At 45.1% G+C, this 15,866-nt stretch overlaps 1 protein-coding gene across 1 annotated transcript in view; it reads left to right on the top strand.

Annotated features, from left to right (window-relative positions):
* Window positions 1–6,661: 6,661 nt before the first annotated feature.
* SHTN1 (shootin 1) overlaps window positions 6,662–15,866 on the top strand; it is a 61,700-nt gene continuing 52,495 nt past the window's right edge. The window contains exons 1-2 of the mRNA XM_040563922.1: window positions 6,662–6,828; window positions 14,992–15,044. Coding sequence (XP_040419856.1) covers window positions 6,771–6,828; window positions 14,992–15,044 — 111 coding nt within the window. The 5' untranslated portion in view covers window positions 6,662–6,770. The remainder of the gene's footprint in view (window positions 6,829–14,991; window positions 15,045–15,866) is intronic.

Here is a 15,866-nt window from a genome sequence, read left to right as displayed (position 1 = left end):
TTTCCAATGCCCTTCACTCAAAATCCAATGAATTGAGGAGATTTTATGTCAATAAGTGAATAATCACTAGCATTTGCTTCAGTCTGTCATTCTGTGAAATTTTCAACTTGCAAAGTCTGGCTGTGTGAACACTCATGAAAGTCCCATCCAAGGACTTCAGACTTGCACAAAACATGTTTTTAATCATGAAAAAAAATAAAAACGTTAATCAAGCCAATTATTAGTAAGATTCCACACAGGTACAACAGTCTGAGGTACACATTCGTGTTGGGAGCTGTTTGTTTTTCTGAGCTCCAAGCATTAGTGAAAACTATAGAAGGTGCCCAACACCTCACTAAGATCTATCCCAAAGAAAGACAAAAAGTTAAGCCTTTCAGTATTTTTCTTTACCTTCCAGTGTCTATATTTTTATCCTATTTATGCAGTTGCTGACTATTGAGGATAACACGCAGTTTCTTACCCATTGCAGCTTTGTGATCTTTGTTATTTGATTTTTCTCTTACTTTTTGTTACGGCCCCAGCTGTGTGATTCCCTTCATGCTGCCTGCTTTGAATAGCTTTTCTTATTCACCTCAGCATCTGTTCCTGTAGGTATTGCAAAGGAAGGCCTCTGGAGCAGAGCGTAGAGCGGAAACAATGATTCCTTCGGGTTTTGTCTATTTTAGCAGCTTCTTAAAACAGTGAACATCATTCGTGTTCCATCCTGTGCACTGGTTATTTCACTTCTGGTAGGTTTTAATGCATATGGATGTTATTTTGTAAAAATCTCTTGCAAGAACTGAAGCCACTCTAATAGTGAGTATTGTTTACTGGCAAATCCTGAAAATTTTCTTTTTGTTCCTATTAGCATTTGTTCATCTTTACAGTGTGTGTTTGTGGTGATCCTGGAAGCCTCTGGTAACAGAAGTGCAGGAAAGCAGTATAAGTTGTAACACGTAAACAAACACTTGTATTGTTTGCACACAACTTAAACAGATGGGGAGCAGCCCTGATGAAACGATATGCACGTGTATATCATATTAAATATCATCGGTAGGAGCAAGTCAGTAAAAAGCTGCAGTTAGCAATGTGAACCTCTGGAAAAATTCCAAAAGCTGATGAGCAAATACCTCCTGAAATATCAAAACCTGGCAGAAGCAGGAAGAAATGAAGGAGCAATGGAAGTCTCAAACTGGCTTGTGATCAGGAGAGTGAGGGAAAAAAAAAAATGGGAATAACATCAAAAGTTTCAAATGTACCTAGCTCTTTGGCACTGTCCCTCCTGGTCTCGCAGGTCTGAACATAAGACCCGCTCTGTTCTTCTGTCAACAGGCGCAGGGACAGGCTTGTGGCCAGCCTGTTATGGAAAGGGCTGAGCCTGAGAAGGAAGCCAGGCAGCAATGGTGGGCAGGGGAAGGGCAGTGGCCAAGCTCTTCTGCTTCTCACCACAAGAAGGACATTGAGGCCCTGGAGCACGTCCTGGGCTCCAAGGGCTATGAAGCTGGTGAAGGGCCTGGAACACAATTCCTGTGGGGAGCGGCTGAGGGAACTGGGGTTGTTTAGTCTGGAGAAGAGGAGGCTCAGGGCAGACCTCATTGCTCTCTACAGGTACGTGAAAGGAAGGTGTGGGGAGCTGGGGGTCGGCCTCTTCTCACAGATAACTAGTGATAGGATGAGAGGGAATGGCCTCAGGTTGCACGGGGGGGGAGGTTCAGGTTGGAAATGAGGTGACATTTCTTCTCAGAAAGAGCAGTCAGGCATTGGGATGGGTTGCCCAGGGAGGTGGTGGCGTCACTGTCCCTGGGGGTGTTTAAGGAAAGGTTGGACGTGGTGCTTAGGGACATGGTTTAGTGGGTGACATTGGTAGTAGGGTCGTGGTTGGACCAGATGATCTTGGAGGCCAACCTTTATGATTCTATGCCAAGAAGGTAATGCCTGGAGCTGCTGCCCCCACTGCTCTTGCTCAGGGATGCTGCCCCAGAAGATGCACCTAGGTTGGGACTCTGCTTGTTGGTGCCCCTCTGTGACAGGAGCTGAGCCATGGCTGTACCCAATCCCAAGTTGGGGAGCCCACATAGACCTGGGCATGGCCCAGGGAGCAGCAGGTGCAAGGAATAAAGCTGTCCTGCTGCAAGGGGAACAGCAACAAAGGGCTTTGAACAAATGTCAGTCTTATTTCCAATAAAGCTTATAAACATCATCTGTGAATAACAAGGGGTGGGAGCAGAGATCTGTGAAGACTGAATCATCCCTCAGAACACAGACTTTGCAAACCCTTCCGAATATCTGGCTTGGATTACCATGTTGAAAGATTCAGCAGAGAGGAGGTATTGTCATTGAGCTCTAGTTTTCTCTCCCATCCCTCTTGTAGCTTAGTCAAAGTCCCTCACCAGTTCCTGTGTATATGTGAACCTGCCTTGAAATATGGGATTGCTTTGGTGTGGATGATGGGAGCTGGAGGCAGAGCAGTGACATTTGCTCTCAGTCCCATCACCCACAGAGGCAGTCAGAACGGCAAAGCCCCATGGGCCTTATAAACCTGTTAGAAACTTCTGAAGATTTCATCTTCCCCCTCACTTGTAGCCTATTCCAATGCTTGCACTAACAGAACCTTTTTAAATATCCAGCCCCTCTTGTCTCCACTCTTACAGTTTAAACCTTGCACTAATTGTCAATTCTCCAATCCAATGGTTATTGAGGACAGTTTAACAACTTTGTGATAGTCTTTATTATTATATATTATTATTCTTTCCCTTAATTTTCTCTACAGCAAATAATCTCCCCAAATACACCCTTTTTTCTTGCAGACACTCCACAGCTGGCCTGTGTTTCAATTAGAAGTGTGTTGTTAGAAGCTGACATGCTTTCTCTCTGATGTCCCACCAGACCTAAGCACAATAGGAAGAAACCATGGTGTCTTAAGTACGTATTCGTCCAGTATTTCTCTTTTATTTACAGACACATATTGACTTAATTTACTCTTAACTTCCCCAAACAATGCACTCATTTTTACTCATCCCCGTATAGAAAAGCATATGTATAGAACAGTATAGAATTGTGTAGAATAGTATAGAGTTGTGTAGAATGATAACCAGCTAAAATCATTGCTCCACTTGGACAAGATCTGAGTATTAATCCCACTTTCTAAAGTGCTTCTAAACTTCACTATATTTTTTTAAAAGTTTCCTACCTAGTAGCACCTGTGATTCTCAAAACTTTGCACAGTCTGTGACAAAATTATAAAAATAACAAAAATATGGTGACTCCATCTGAATTTTCATCTCCAAAAGGATGTGGATATACTTGATGTCATCCATTGACTTGGATTTTCCAGTAGAAAGTGACTCAGTCCTCAATTTTTCCCCCAGTACTGGTGCTGCCTGTGAACTGGACAAGTTTTCAAACACATTTAGACTTAGCTTTCCAGTTTAACAAAGCAGAAATAATATTCTTGAAATGCTGTGACTGAAAACTGGCTATTTATGTTCAAAGTACAATGTTGCTTCTCTTTCTCTGCTGCAGGAAGCAATAATTACCTAATCCCTATTTAAACATTGTGAAATCCCATGTTGGATGCTTGAAGTGCCTGCGCAAACTTTTATGATCTTAATGGTTTATAGCATCGGCTATCAGATCACAATGTAGGCATTATTACACAGAACAGTATAGGCATTACAGACTCTTATTTAAAGTAACTTGGAAACAATGAACTGAATTCATAATTGGGGGAAATGCTACTGGAGGTGTTAAGTCCTTGTAGAGCACAAGGTCCATTAGCAAGTACAACAATTACATTAGCAAATTTAGTAAGAGTTCATTTCTCTGCTGTCTGCTAACTTGAAAAAGTTAGCTTGAGAAGCAAGCCTATTTGACAAAGCTTGATGAACAATTAGTTAATACCTTTGAGGAACAATGTTAGAGTGGCATCCCTCCTACTATTGCAACCAAAAGGGTCTGCAACAAGGACACGCTTGCTTTAAATGCTTACTGTAACTTGATGTAGGTCTAAATGAATAACAGCAATAAGAACAATGCTCAAGCTGCAATGTTGAAGTTATGGAAGGGAAGTCTTTTGACCCCTAATACTTTAACTTGAATAAATAAATAAAATAATGGAAGAATTGGCTTACTGTCTCTGTGAATATCAAAGAGATTTTATGCCTTTCTGGCAGCTCACAACAGACAGAACATTGTTGCAAGATGAAGATGTCCGGTGTCTTGGCACAGTAAGCAACCCTACAATGATTATTTTGCAAATCCTGCTACGGCACTGTATGAAAGAAATTGGTCTGGGAATGGAGGGGATGATATCAGCAAAGGGAAGGGGAGTTGGAATGAAACCTGTGGCTGAAGGGAAGCCAACAGGCAGCCCAAGAAAGGATGCTAAAAATGAAAACACTGGCAAAACTGCTCTGACTTAAAGTGGGGGCTATTCAAAACCGAGGTCAGCCCAGGACTCCAAAGACTTAAATAGGACCTCTGTGTTCTTCAAAATGGAGGCATTTATTGATGTGTGACTTTACTTGTAGTTTTTATGTTCAGCTTCTGGTTGCAGACACAGAATGCAGTTGAGTCTTTTCCACTAGGCTGAAAAGCCCTCAAGTACCAATGATTTCTCCTCTGAAATTAACATAATCAAATAATTTGTTTCATTTTTGCTCAATTAAAAAGACCAGGAGTTTGCAGTCTCTCATTGCAAAGTCCTCTCCTCAAACCTTGGATTGCTTTTTTCTCTTTTGCTTTCTCTGTAAATGACTCTACCATCTTTTGAAGAACTGGATACAGTATCATTATTTTGGTCTTGTCAATGTCACAGAACAATTTTTTTTTCTGGTTGAAAGCGAACATCCAGTTCTTCTGCTGCAGCACCTTACTGGCAGCATGTATGTAATTACTTGCACGCTTTGCCTCCCACGACCTCTGCAGAGCCTTTGTTTTCCAAGGTAATTTCCCATTCTTTGCATATGACTCTCTCTAGGAGCATGGATTTATAATTTCACTTTTGTGTAGTTAAACGTGTGTTGTGCTGACTAGTTCAAAACAAGTTGACTAGCTTCTGAGCTTTCCACATGCCGTACCTGAGCATATCACCCTTTGAGACACTGGTACAGCTCACATGGCTCTTTGTGATCCTTTCCGGGATGTTACACATGCTATTAACCAGCCTAGGACAGATAACACTGTAAAATATCAATACAAAGTCTCTTCATGTTTTAAAGGTTTATTAGGTCACGAAGACTAGAGTATACAGTCAGGGAAGGAGGAGGCAGGAGGACTGAGCAACAATTTGTAGTGAGGTCTTCTTCCTTTCCTTCACAGATGTTTCTAACTAATGCTGCCATGTCTGTGATGTGTAGATTTCTGACAGCCATGGTGATCTATGGGTTTTGCCAAGGGAGATGGATGAGCTGTGCCTTTCCCATGCTTAAAGAGTAAATATGAAGACTGTTGTTCAGTTCACCACTACTGTGGGCCACAACTTCAGTGTGACTGACAAAGAGTTCTTGGAGACTGAGATCTACTTCAAATTCACTCTAGTGTTGTGCACTGTGAACGGGGTGTAGCACAGCATTTGGCTAGTTAACATCAAAAGCAGTAACTTTATTTCAAACTTCTGGCTTTTGAGTTTCTGAAGTTCAACATAAAATGGGCAGAACCAAATTCTGCAGTGTAGCTACGGTGTGTATTTGATATCAGCCTTCAGATGGGCTGGCTAGGGTCACTCTTTCAATGCAGAGCTCATTGCTGGATCTTTTTCAAACTGGAGAACAGCAGGCAGAACTTCAGATGAATGAGGCAAAGGTGGTTTCTGTCAAAGCCCTCTGCCCTGATGTTGTCCAAAAGTTTTGGTCATGTTGGCCTGCAGTTGCTTCCCTAAACCTCTTGGAAACAGTAATGTAACAGTGTGTTGGTTGGTTGGTTTTTGATCTTCTTCATTTTCAATGTACCAATGCTAAGCTCAAAGAGTAGTTTTACACCCCCACCACTCCTTTGGGTGGCACGTCAATCCAAGTAGAAGGCTGTTCTACACAAACTTTACTGAAACGGTTGTTAGTCATTGGAATAGGCTGCCCAGGGTAGTGGTTGAGTCACCATCCCTGGAGGTCTTTAAAAGACCTTTAGATGTAGAGCTTAGTGACATGGTTTAGTGGAGGACTTCTTAGTGTCAGGTCAGAGGTTGGACTAGGTGATCTTGGAGGTCTCTTCCAACCTAGATGACTCCGTGATTCTTTGAAAGCGTGCAAAAGTGCTCATCAAAAGCCCCACAGCTGGGCTGTAGGATGGCACACAGCTGCTTCCCTTCTGGATGGCCGTGCTCGCTCTTCAGGACAAGGTCCCGTCAGGACAAGGCCAACGGGACCAGTAGGTCCATCTCCTCTGCCCCGTGCCGTGTGTGGGGGGTTCCCTCCTACCCCTCCATACTATCCAGACCCCACTGCCTGTCCTGCCTTCCCAAGGCTCCCACCGTCCCCTCAGCGCCACCAACCCCTCGGGGACCCCCGGCGCGGGCGGGGAGTCCCCGTGAGCCCGGCGCCCGCGTGCTCGGGCCGGGGGGAGCCGTGGGGCGGCGGGGAGCCGGCCGGGCGGTGCCGGGCGGTGCCGGGGCCCGGCAGCGATCGGTGCCGCCGCCGCCCCCCGCACATGCTCACTGGGGCGCCGCGGGAGTCTGGGCATGTGCAGAGCCGGCCGGGCCGGGCCGCTCGCCGAGCCCGCCCCGGGGCTGCGGCCGCCGCCCGGGGAAGGCGCCAGGTGCGAGCGGCGCTAGGTGCGGCGGAGCGGAGCGGGGCGGGATGAACAGCTCGGACGAGGAGAAGCAGCTGGAGCTGCTGGCCAGCCTCAAGGAGCGAGGTAAGGGCCGGGCCGGGCTCGGCTCTGGGCCGGGGGGCTCGCCCCCGGCTGGCGCTTAGGGCAGCGGCTGCTCCCCCCGGTACCGCCCCGGGCTCAGGGTGGCCGGCGGGGGACGGGGCGCGGCCTGGGGGCGGCTCCGGCCCGGGCTCCGCTCGCTTCTAGGCCCCTGCAGGGGAAAAAACAAAAAGCCTGAATAATGTGAGAGAGCTGGGGATGGAACGAGGGAGCTGGGGATTAAATGAGGGAGCTGACACGCTGTGGGTGACCCCCCCGGAGGTGCTTCGCCTGCCCGCACCTGCGCTGCTTTCCACCTGCTCAGGGTGGGCACCGAAGCGATGGGGGTGTAGGGTGAGGGGCTCCGTGCGTGGGCCGGGGGTGCTGTTAACCCGGGTTTTAACACCTCATGGCCTGCCTGGCTGTCAGGCTGATGACGCGCCACCAGCTGTGACAGGTTGGTAACCCCTGGGTGACACCGTTGAGCCTAGGTGTCTGCACCCTCACACGCAGCTCCCTGGGAGACCACCTCAGCAGCAGGGCTGGCCAGCTTCGAGAGGTGAAAGTCCAGCCGCACCGAGGGCTTCCTTTGGACGGTTACCTTCATGGGAAGCTCCTTGCTGTGTCTGAACTTTGTGTCCATCTGCGCCTGTTGTGTGTCAGGGCCTGTCACACCAACCCATCAGGCACCTCCCGTTCCAGTCCTCACTGGTGTGCAAACTTCCCGGTGGTAGCTCAGGGCCAGCCCTGATACGCCGTGAGTTTCTGCAGAGCCTTTGTAGCTCCAGTGTAAATGAATGAACGCGTTTGTCTTGGGCTGGTCAGGTTCCCCGTGTGAGTCACTATCCGGCAGAGAAGTCCAGTGCTTCAGCCTTATGGATGGTCGGCTCCACGAGTGTGGTGTTTGGTTAGAAAACTAAAACATTGTAATATTTTGTATTCCGTAAGAAGGGGTGTGGAAAAGAGCTTGGATACTCAGAAGGTAGCCCATTTTTCTACCTCCCCTGGTCAGTCTACGTCCAAACCAAGCTGGTCTGGAACAGTTTCTACCTTGTCTGGTTAAACAGGAGCTTCTCTGAACCAAACTTAAGGTGGATATCTGTGATCACTGGCCTTGGCATTTGTTTTTTTTTTTGCTTGTTCCCGTACACTCAGTATTGGAAACTCACAATTATTGGCTGCCCCAGATAGATTCTGCCTTTCAAGGATTACAGGTGGTTTAAAACTCATGGTCATATTTATACCGTGAGACCAAAACATAAGGCTAAAAAGCTGTTTTTTTCCTGACTGACTGCATCCTTCCAGTACTGTTGGCTCCAGAAGAGCTGTCCGTGCCAAAACGACAGTTGTTAAAATGACAATAATCAGTTGCTAACAAGGCAGGTTTGGGTTACTCTTCAGAGAAATCCTAGCTTCTTGAAATTGGTTAGAATTTTCTTGTTGACTTAGTGGGACTGGGGTTTCAGTTTTGAAATCTGAAAGTGTTCTGCTCTGGTAGACTGAGTCACCGCTGATGTGTAAAGAAAGTTTATGAGACTCCAAGAGTAAGTTCAAAGGAAAGATGCTGTAACTCAAGCACTGGCTGTCCTAGATCCTCTTAAGCTACTGAAACAGAAACTAACAGGCAGATCCTGACCTGTAAGGCTCTGTTCTTGATGGATGTTCCCCAAAATTAGGAGTGTTAGTAATTTGTTGTGAGACTAGCAAGCGTTTTTGTAATTGTATGGCTGGCTAGAATTTTTCCTCTGTTCCACTTTCAGGTATAGATAATATTACTCTGAAAGTAAGTGCAGATGATGGAAGGATCTGCAGTCCCTGAACGCCTGGGGTGCTGGGTGTACATTCTGTTCAGGAGTCCTGTATTTATAGCATTTAAAGCGTTACATGGCTTCAGATTACTGTAACATTCTGGCCTGTTGTCAGGTTTCTGGATAGCGCCCGTTGATTTGAAGGAGTTTGAAGACGTTCATTCCATTGCCCTTGTTCAGGTTCTCTTTCAGGATGTGTTTTCCTAGTCTTGAGAAACAACCTGGCACGTAACGCCGGGTAACTGAACGGGCTGGCAGGTGATGCGAAAGGCAGAGGAGAAGGCAGCAGCCCGTACGTGGCTGCTGGCTGTAACATTTCTACTGCTGCTTATCCTTTTCCCAGGCAAGGTCAGCAGATCGCACCTGAGGCAGGTGTTTCAAGGCAGCCACGCAATTGTCAGTGGCAGCTGTGACACTGACTGGTGGCTGGGCAAATCCACTTGGCTGCTGGGCAGGGCTCTGAGCAGCGGCAAGGACGCCGAGGCTGTCTGTGAGCGTGATGTGCTTGTCTTTCACCCACGCCGAATTTTCCAAGTCCTGCATATTAGAGTTGGATACCTGACACTGCTCCTTCTTCAGCTTGCTCTGTTACCGAGTCTGAGCTGAGCATCGTGGAGAAACACGATCTCTGTGTTGATAGTTAGGACTTACAGAACTAAAACTCAAACAATACTTTAAATAGCTTTGAGATGGCTTGATTAGATAAAGCAGATCTGCTGTAAACATTAGTGTTACCTAAAGGTACTCTAAGTGATATCTCCAGCAGGACACGTTTCCATTTAACTGGCCCATATAATCCCGATGGGTGAGACTCAAATTGAAAACCAAATGCTTCTGGAAACAAAATGAGGTGGGCAAAACCTTGCCTTACCAATGGCTCGGTGTAGGACCCAGCAAACCAGCCTAGCAGCTGCCCCAGCCGTGATCGATTTGCAGCATGGAAGGTTGCCTTGTTTGTCTTTGGTTTGATTGGCACTGCCAGAACTTTGCTCTTAAAGAAATGCCTTCAGTTGCGGTCACATCTTCGTTTGGATGAAAACAGCAGCCAGCAACCACAACATCTGGAGTTACACTCTACATAAAACTACACCTGCCACTATCACAGTCAAATTTCTGGCGACTTTGCTAGATTACTGTAGTTATCTAGTGTTAACTAGTTACTGCTGTTAACTACACAGATACTAAACATGATTTTCTTCACCTATTTGAAAGGTCTTATCGTACTTTGTGTTTGTTGACTTTTTTGATGAAGCGTGATGATTTCCCGTCTCTAACCCCACACATTGTACCTATGGTTTTTTGCTTTTTAGATCTGCTCATTCTCTTTAAAAAACAAAAAAAAGTGCCAGAAACGTTGAATATGCCTTCTAAAGGACAGACCACCAGTCTAGCACAAACATCTCAGGGTATCACTTTTACAGCATGTGACATTGACAAGCTCTTAATGCAATTTGACAAACTTGTTCTTTGTGGCAGAGGAGTAACTTTTATGGCCAGGGGAATTTCTTTATTCAGGGTAGGATATCCTGTTGGCTGCTCTGTTCTCTTCTGTAGTCACCTGCTCTGCAGATTTTATTCCACATACCTGTGTGTGCCTTTGTACACAGTAGCCATCATTCCCCAGCAAAACCCTTCCTGCTTGAACGCTTTCTTCATCTGTTAAGAGTGTACAAGCGTTTCCCACTTCAGTTGCTTGTGTGTAACCCCGCCTGGTTTTCAGAAACTTGTGAAGGCAAATCTTTCCATATGAGCTGATTAGGCTTTACCAGCCTGTAGTATGTTTAATTTCCCTTTCTGGCATGCAGGGAGCCGTAGGACTGCAGGATACAAATTTGGAGTCTCAGTAAAAAAAAACACCTTTGTACATAGTTCTACAGATTTGAGTAAAATTAAAGCATGTGGGAACACGGATGCAGTATCTGACTTAGTCTTCATTTTTAATGCTTGCCTTTATATACTTACATGTGATTTTTCTTTTAAAGAACTGCTTGGTATCTCAACCTTACAGCCTGCACGTGGCTAGTGCCACCAATGCCACGCTGCATCCTGCTGGGTTTACCTGGGTTTAGCAGAAGGGATCTTTGCAGAAGACCTTTGTGCATAAAACGGGGAACGATAGAAAAATCCAGTGCTTTTGACCTTTATTTTCACTCCTGGCAGCGGTTCCCAGGCCTTGCGCACGCTTTGCTCGTCAGCAGGTCGTTGCTTTTTGAGAGAGGGTTTGTGCAGCAGGTTTGGCCCCACTCCCTGTTTTCCAAGTGCTCTGGGATATGAGGAGTGCGGCAGGAGCCACACCGACGAAGCTTCTGGTGTCGTCCTGCTACAGGGGTCCTTCTCCCTTTAAGGATCCGTCCGAAGCTGCCAAAGGCCAGGTGTGAGTTCCCTTCTCCCAGCGAAGTGACTCCATTAGGATAGCTCACCTCACCCAGGGCACTGCAGGCTTTGGCTCCTGTCTGTGCCCGCACAGACATGCCTGCCTGCAGTCCAGGGAGCAGCGAGGGAATGCCCTGCTTTTTTGGACAGCTCTGCTTGCTTGTTGGTCAAGTGAGGTTGAAATGCTGAATCTGAGGTTGGATTATGTGCTGATTTGACACGGAAGGGACCTCAGTCTGCTTGAAGACTGCCCTGGTTTACAACATAAAAGCTAAAGTATAGGAATGCAGCATTTCTAAGGTTTTTCTTCTTCCTATTTTTTAATATGCAGCTTTAGAAGGGAGGTTGATTAACTTTTTTATTATAAAAAGAGTGGGAAGTCTGACCATCTCGCTCTGTATACATGAAGGTGTCTTTTCTGGTTGTTCGTTACGAATTATAGTCATTACATACTTCTCCTCTTGTGACCTTGTTTTAGTAATAAGTGCTTTTTAGCACAGTAAGTAGTACAGTAAGTAAGTAATATAAAAACATCTAATGGAGATAATACCTATCTTCTGTTGGCAAGTCCAGGTTCGGGAGACAGGCTGACAACTAAAAATCGGAAGACTAAGCTGTAATTAAAGGAGCTGTGGTACACAGAGCTACCTGCTTAATTGAGTACCGACAAAGTCTGCCGATGGGTGCTTCCAGGACAGCCCGTCCTGGCCAGGGAGCAGTTGGTGAGCGAGCAAGGACGTGTTAAGGAGGAGCAGGCTGTGTTTGCCCGTGCTGTCTGTTCTGTGCTTTGGTTAGTTTAAAATAAGAACAAGGTTGGCTACGAGTATGTTTTGGGTGGGTTAAGAGCTGTAGCCCAAAATATTCTGTCCTCCTCTTCCCAAATATTTTCTTTCCTTAGTCTTGAAATCAACTCGTAGCATTGCCCTCCGCCTGCGTGAAGATAGTCTGAAGCAAAGAAGTGTCATTGGGACCCTGCTGATTATTTCCGTAAGACCTCTGTGTATCAGGAATAATTCTGTTCAGGATAAACTGAAGTCAGTGCCAGAGAATGGCAGTATCTCAAGGTATCTGATGCGTATTTGGTATGCTTCTTCAGGGTTCACTGGAGACTAGTGACTACAAAATAGGATTTTTACTGTCAGTATGTGTTACAGTGAAGATTTTTCAAGAAAATGATGTATAGTTGCTCTGGAATTTTAGTAGCACCTTTGGTAAAGCATCTTCACTTGTTTGTTTCACTCACCACTAATCTTTATTCTAGGGTAATTTAAGTATAGCATAATCTGAATGAGTCAAGAGGAGATGTAAGAAGTTTTCAGATGCCATTATCAGGTGTGCTGTGTGAAAGCCTTCACAGATTAAGGAGAAATTCCTGGCTCTCAGAGGAGGGTTAGGCAAGTCCTCACACAACAGGGTATGTGGTTTGTCAGTCTATCAAAATGGGGATAACACCTCTAGTCTGCCAAAGAGGTTTTCAAGGCTAAATGATCTATTTGAAATTGGCAACGTATAAAGTGATGCCTGGTTGCTGCTGGTATTGGCTTGAGAGTGACGAGATCGTTACCACCCTTGTGCAGGTTAGTGCTTCAGTGAACCTTACCCAGGCTCTTGACTTTTTTTGAGGCGGTCTCAAAACTTCATTGTACATAAAACACTGGAAAAGCTTTCTCTAAAATCACTATAAAACAACAAAAACCCACCTCTAATATTTAAAAAATAAGCATAACAAATCCACCAGCTTTTCATTTGCCCTTCATAATTTCAAAGTTCTCTTCTGCCTTTGTGGAGAAGCTGATATACAGCAGAAAACGCGTGTGGTCATGTTTAAATTAGTATCTCAGTTTCCAGGCCTGGTGAAAACAGCAGTTTCTTCACTAGTGTTTAATAAACCAATCCTGAAAATCCCAAAGGTGGGATCTGTGTGGAAGCATCATCCAGAAGTTGCTTTCCATGACGAAGGATGTTAAATAAGGTACTGGAACCTTCCTGCTTGCTAGCTGTATTGAAGGAAAAGATCATTGGTAATGACAGTAAGGGGTGGCCGTGGTAAAAAGACACCAAAGAAGGCTGCAGCACAAGCCTGGCATGAAGCACCTGATGATTTTTTTATGCCTTGACAAATGTGTCGTGCGTTACCATCTGCAGTACGAGAGGGAAGGGCTTCCTCGACCGTGCCGTTCGGTTCCCCATCACGCAGAGGTGAGCTGTTACACGGGGTGCCAGGGCGTTGTGTAAGTTCATCTCGTGGTGTGCTTTGCGGTAACTTGTTCTCGTGCCTGAAGGGCTTACGGCTTCAGAGTTGTTGGTTTGTGGAGCGCGTGGGGAGAGCTGTCAAGGGTGGGACAAGGCTGCGTTTGCATTTTTCAGTCGTTCGCAAAGCGGTGCGTGGCAAGTAGCAGTTTGCCTTAAGAAAGGCACGCAAGCACCGACAGCTTTCAAGTTCAAAGAGGCTGTATCTGGGGATACAACTGGCATCCTTTTCTTGCCTCTCGGTGCCAGGTGCTGGAAAACTCTGCCTTCCTTTTCCTAAGAGGACCACAGAAATGGCTTAGCAGGGGGATGGTGATCGAGAGGCATGGCTTTTACACTCCTGTGCGAGAAGTAGGTCTTGTTTCACTTTATGTGCCCTTTCTTGCACAATCCCAGCCAAGGAGCTACAGCTGCCTCTGAATCCCAGATTCCTCGTACCTCACTCCTGCACCTCTAAAATGAAGTAACCTTGGAGAAAAGAAGGGTACTTTGATTATTATTTAAAAAAATAATAAAATAATTGATGTATTTCCGTGCTGGTGATGAGAGTGATAGACATGGCTAAGGCAAGCAGAGCGGCAGTGTCTTGGTCCTAGCTTTCAGAAGTGAGTTGCATTAATTTTATTTCAACAGATTTTGAAACACTGGGGATAGAGGAGAACAGTAGTGCAAAGTGGAACTTTATTTCTAAGAGCTGCTTGTTTGAAAGTTTGGATATTTAAGCTAGAAGGGAGTAGCAGGTTTTCAAGTGGCTAATCCACCAGACTCTGCATGTTGATGCCTTCAGATGTAGGGGAAGGTGTGAAGTTTAAGAGAAATATCCAACATCTCCGTCAGCTGAAAACTATATATTCCAACCCTTTATCCATTTGTAATTAAGATGGCTTAAAATAACACTGGTATAGTAGTGTAGCTTTTGCTTACATACAAGAAAAAATGTGAAGGGTGCTTAGGTTCTTTACAGTAACAATAAAATCTCTATGGCCTTGAAGGCCAAACAGTCCGTATGGGACGCGCTGAAAGAACAATAGGATCGGGAGCCTGTGGCAATGAAGGTATGTAGAAGGTATACATAAATAAGGCATGAAGGTAGTAGAATGAGTGGTTTACTGTATATTTTGGTGTGCCTTTTTTAAACTGGAAGCTTATCTGGTAGCCGATTAACTGTTTCTGCGTGTTACTTACTGGTTTGAAACAACGGACCTCCACATCCTGGAGGTTGATCCCTTCCCTGCTGATCCCTGCAGCTGAGTTCTTGTGTGATCTTGGGTAACTCATGCAGTCTTTTCATGTCTCCATCGTGGGGTGTAAAAGAAAAACGTAGAAGGTGCCTAGCTACTCTGGAGGTACGCAGGTGTATGTATGCATAACAGCGCTGCACCAGCCATGCTTTCTAGCATTGATCTGTAACCTGAGCCAGTGCGGGTTTAAACCGGTGTCTGCAAGGCAGTGCATTCACCTTGTAATTTCTGAACTCAATCAATAAGATTGTTTAACTCTCCATTGATCAAAAATTGATAGTTTTGGGAGCCACCATCTTTTTCAGACACTTTCCAATTACTTCAATTCTAAAAGGATATCCTGTGCATCCATAGGCTGTTAATGAAGTTTATGACCCATGCTATTTAAGAAGTCTGTGTAGATAGCCAGAAGAGTTTCAAAATGAATGAAATAGCTAATCTGAGTAAAAGAGAGACTGCAGTGTTAACCTTTTTTTTTCTTTATTTTTCTTCTATAGCTATTGGCGAATATGAAGAGCTTAGAGCAGAAAATAAGAAAACGAAAGAGGAGGTTTGTATCCAAGGATTATTTCTTTAATACTAAAGTGCTACGTATCAGAACACTTTATTGATGGAGAGAGGTTGTCCTCTGCTTTTGTGAGCTCAGCTGATTATTTCCAACAGCATCACTGATCAGTGCTTCTTGTTTTAGGTGATAATGTAAGTAACTCCCAGCAGCTGTTCCAGATGTTCTACTCCAGAAAAGTTGCTATAACTGTGTGTATGTATATTTAGATGACTGCTGCTATAGCTGGTTTGTGTGTGGTTACAGTGTCAGCATGGAACAACTAAAGTGTTTAGATATTCTTAGGACAACTTGTTTCCCTTAGATCTAATCAATGTTTTATAACAACTTGATTTGCACACTGGAACTGACTGAAAACAGAATAGAACAACCCCTGCCCTTGCTCAGCCACTCTAAAAATTCAGAGTGTAGGAATATGATTCCTGAAGATACTCAGTCCTCTCTCTCCACAAAATGCCTTTTAATAGGAGAGGAAGATGTCTTATCTCAGTCTGCACAGAGGTGCTGCAGCATAAAACAGATTTGCAGTGCATCACATATCCTTTTGTGAAATATGTATGCCTGTCTAACTTGAAAAGAGACTTTGAATGTATGGACTGAACTTCATATGTTACTGCAGGCTTTATTTTTTAATGTGTGTAAGTCCTGTAGTACAAAAATAACATCCACTTTCTAGGTTGTCTATTGTAATTACGATAAGCTGTCTTCCTAGTAGGGAAATTAAGCACATTCGGCCAGGTCTCTCTTCTCACCCGGGACTCTTGATCATCGAAGACGCTTCTTTTCTGTGAGGAAACCAGCAAGAAG

Source organism: Cygnus olor, chromosome 7, assembly GCF_009769625.2.
Source record: "Cygnus olor isolate bCygOlo1 chromosome 7, bCygOlo1.pri.v2, whole genome shotgun sequence".
Lineage (NCBI taxonomy): Eukaryota > Metazoa > Chordata > Aves > Anseriformes > Anatidae > Cygnus > Cygnus olor.
The sequence above is the reverse complement of the archived record's forward strand: the minus strand, read 5'-3'. Positions and strand labels throughout refer to the sequence as shown.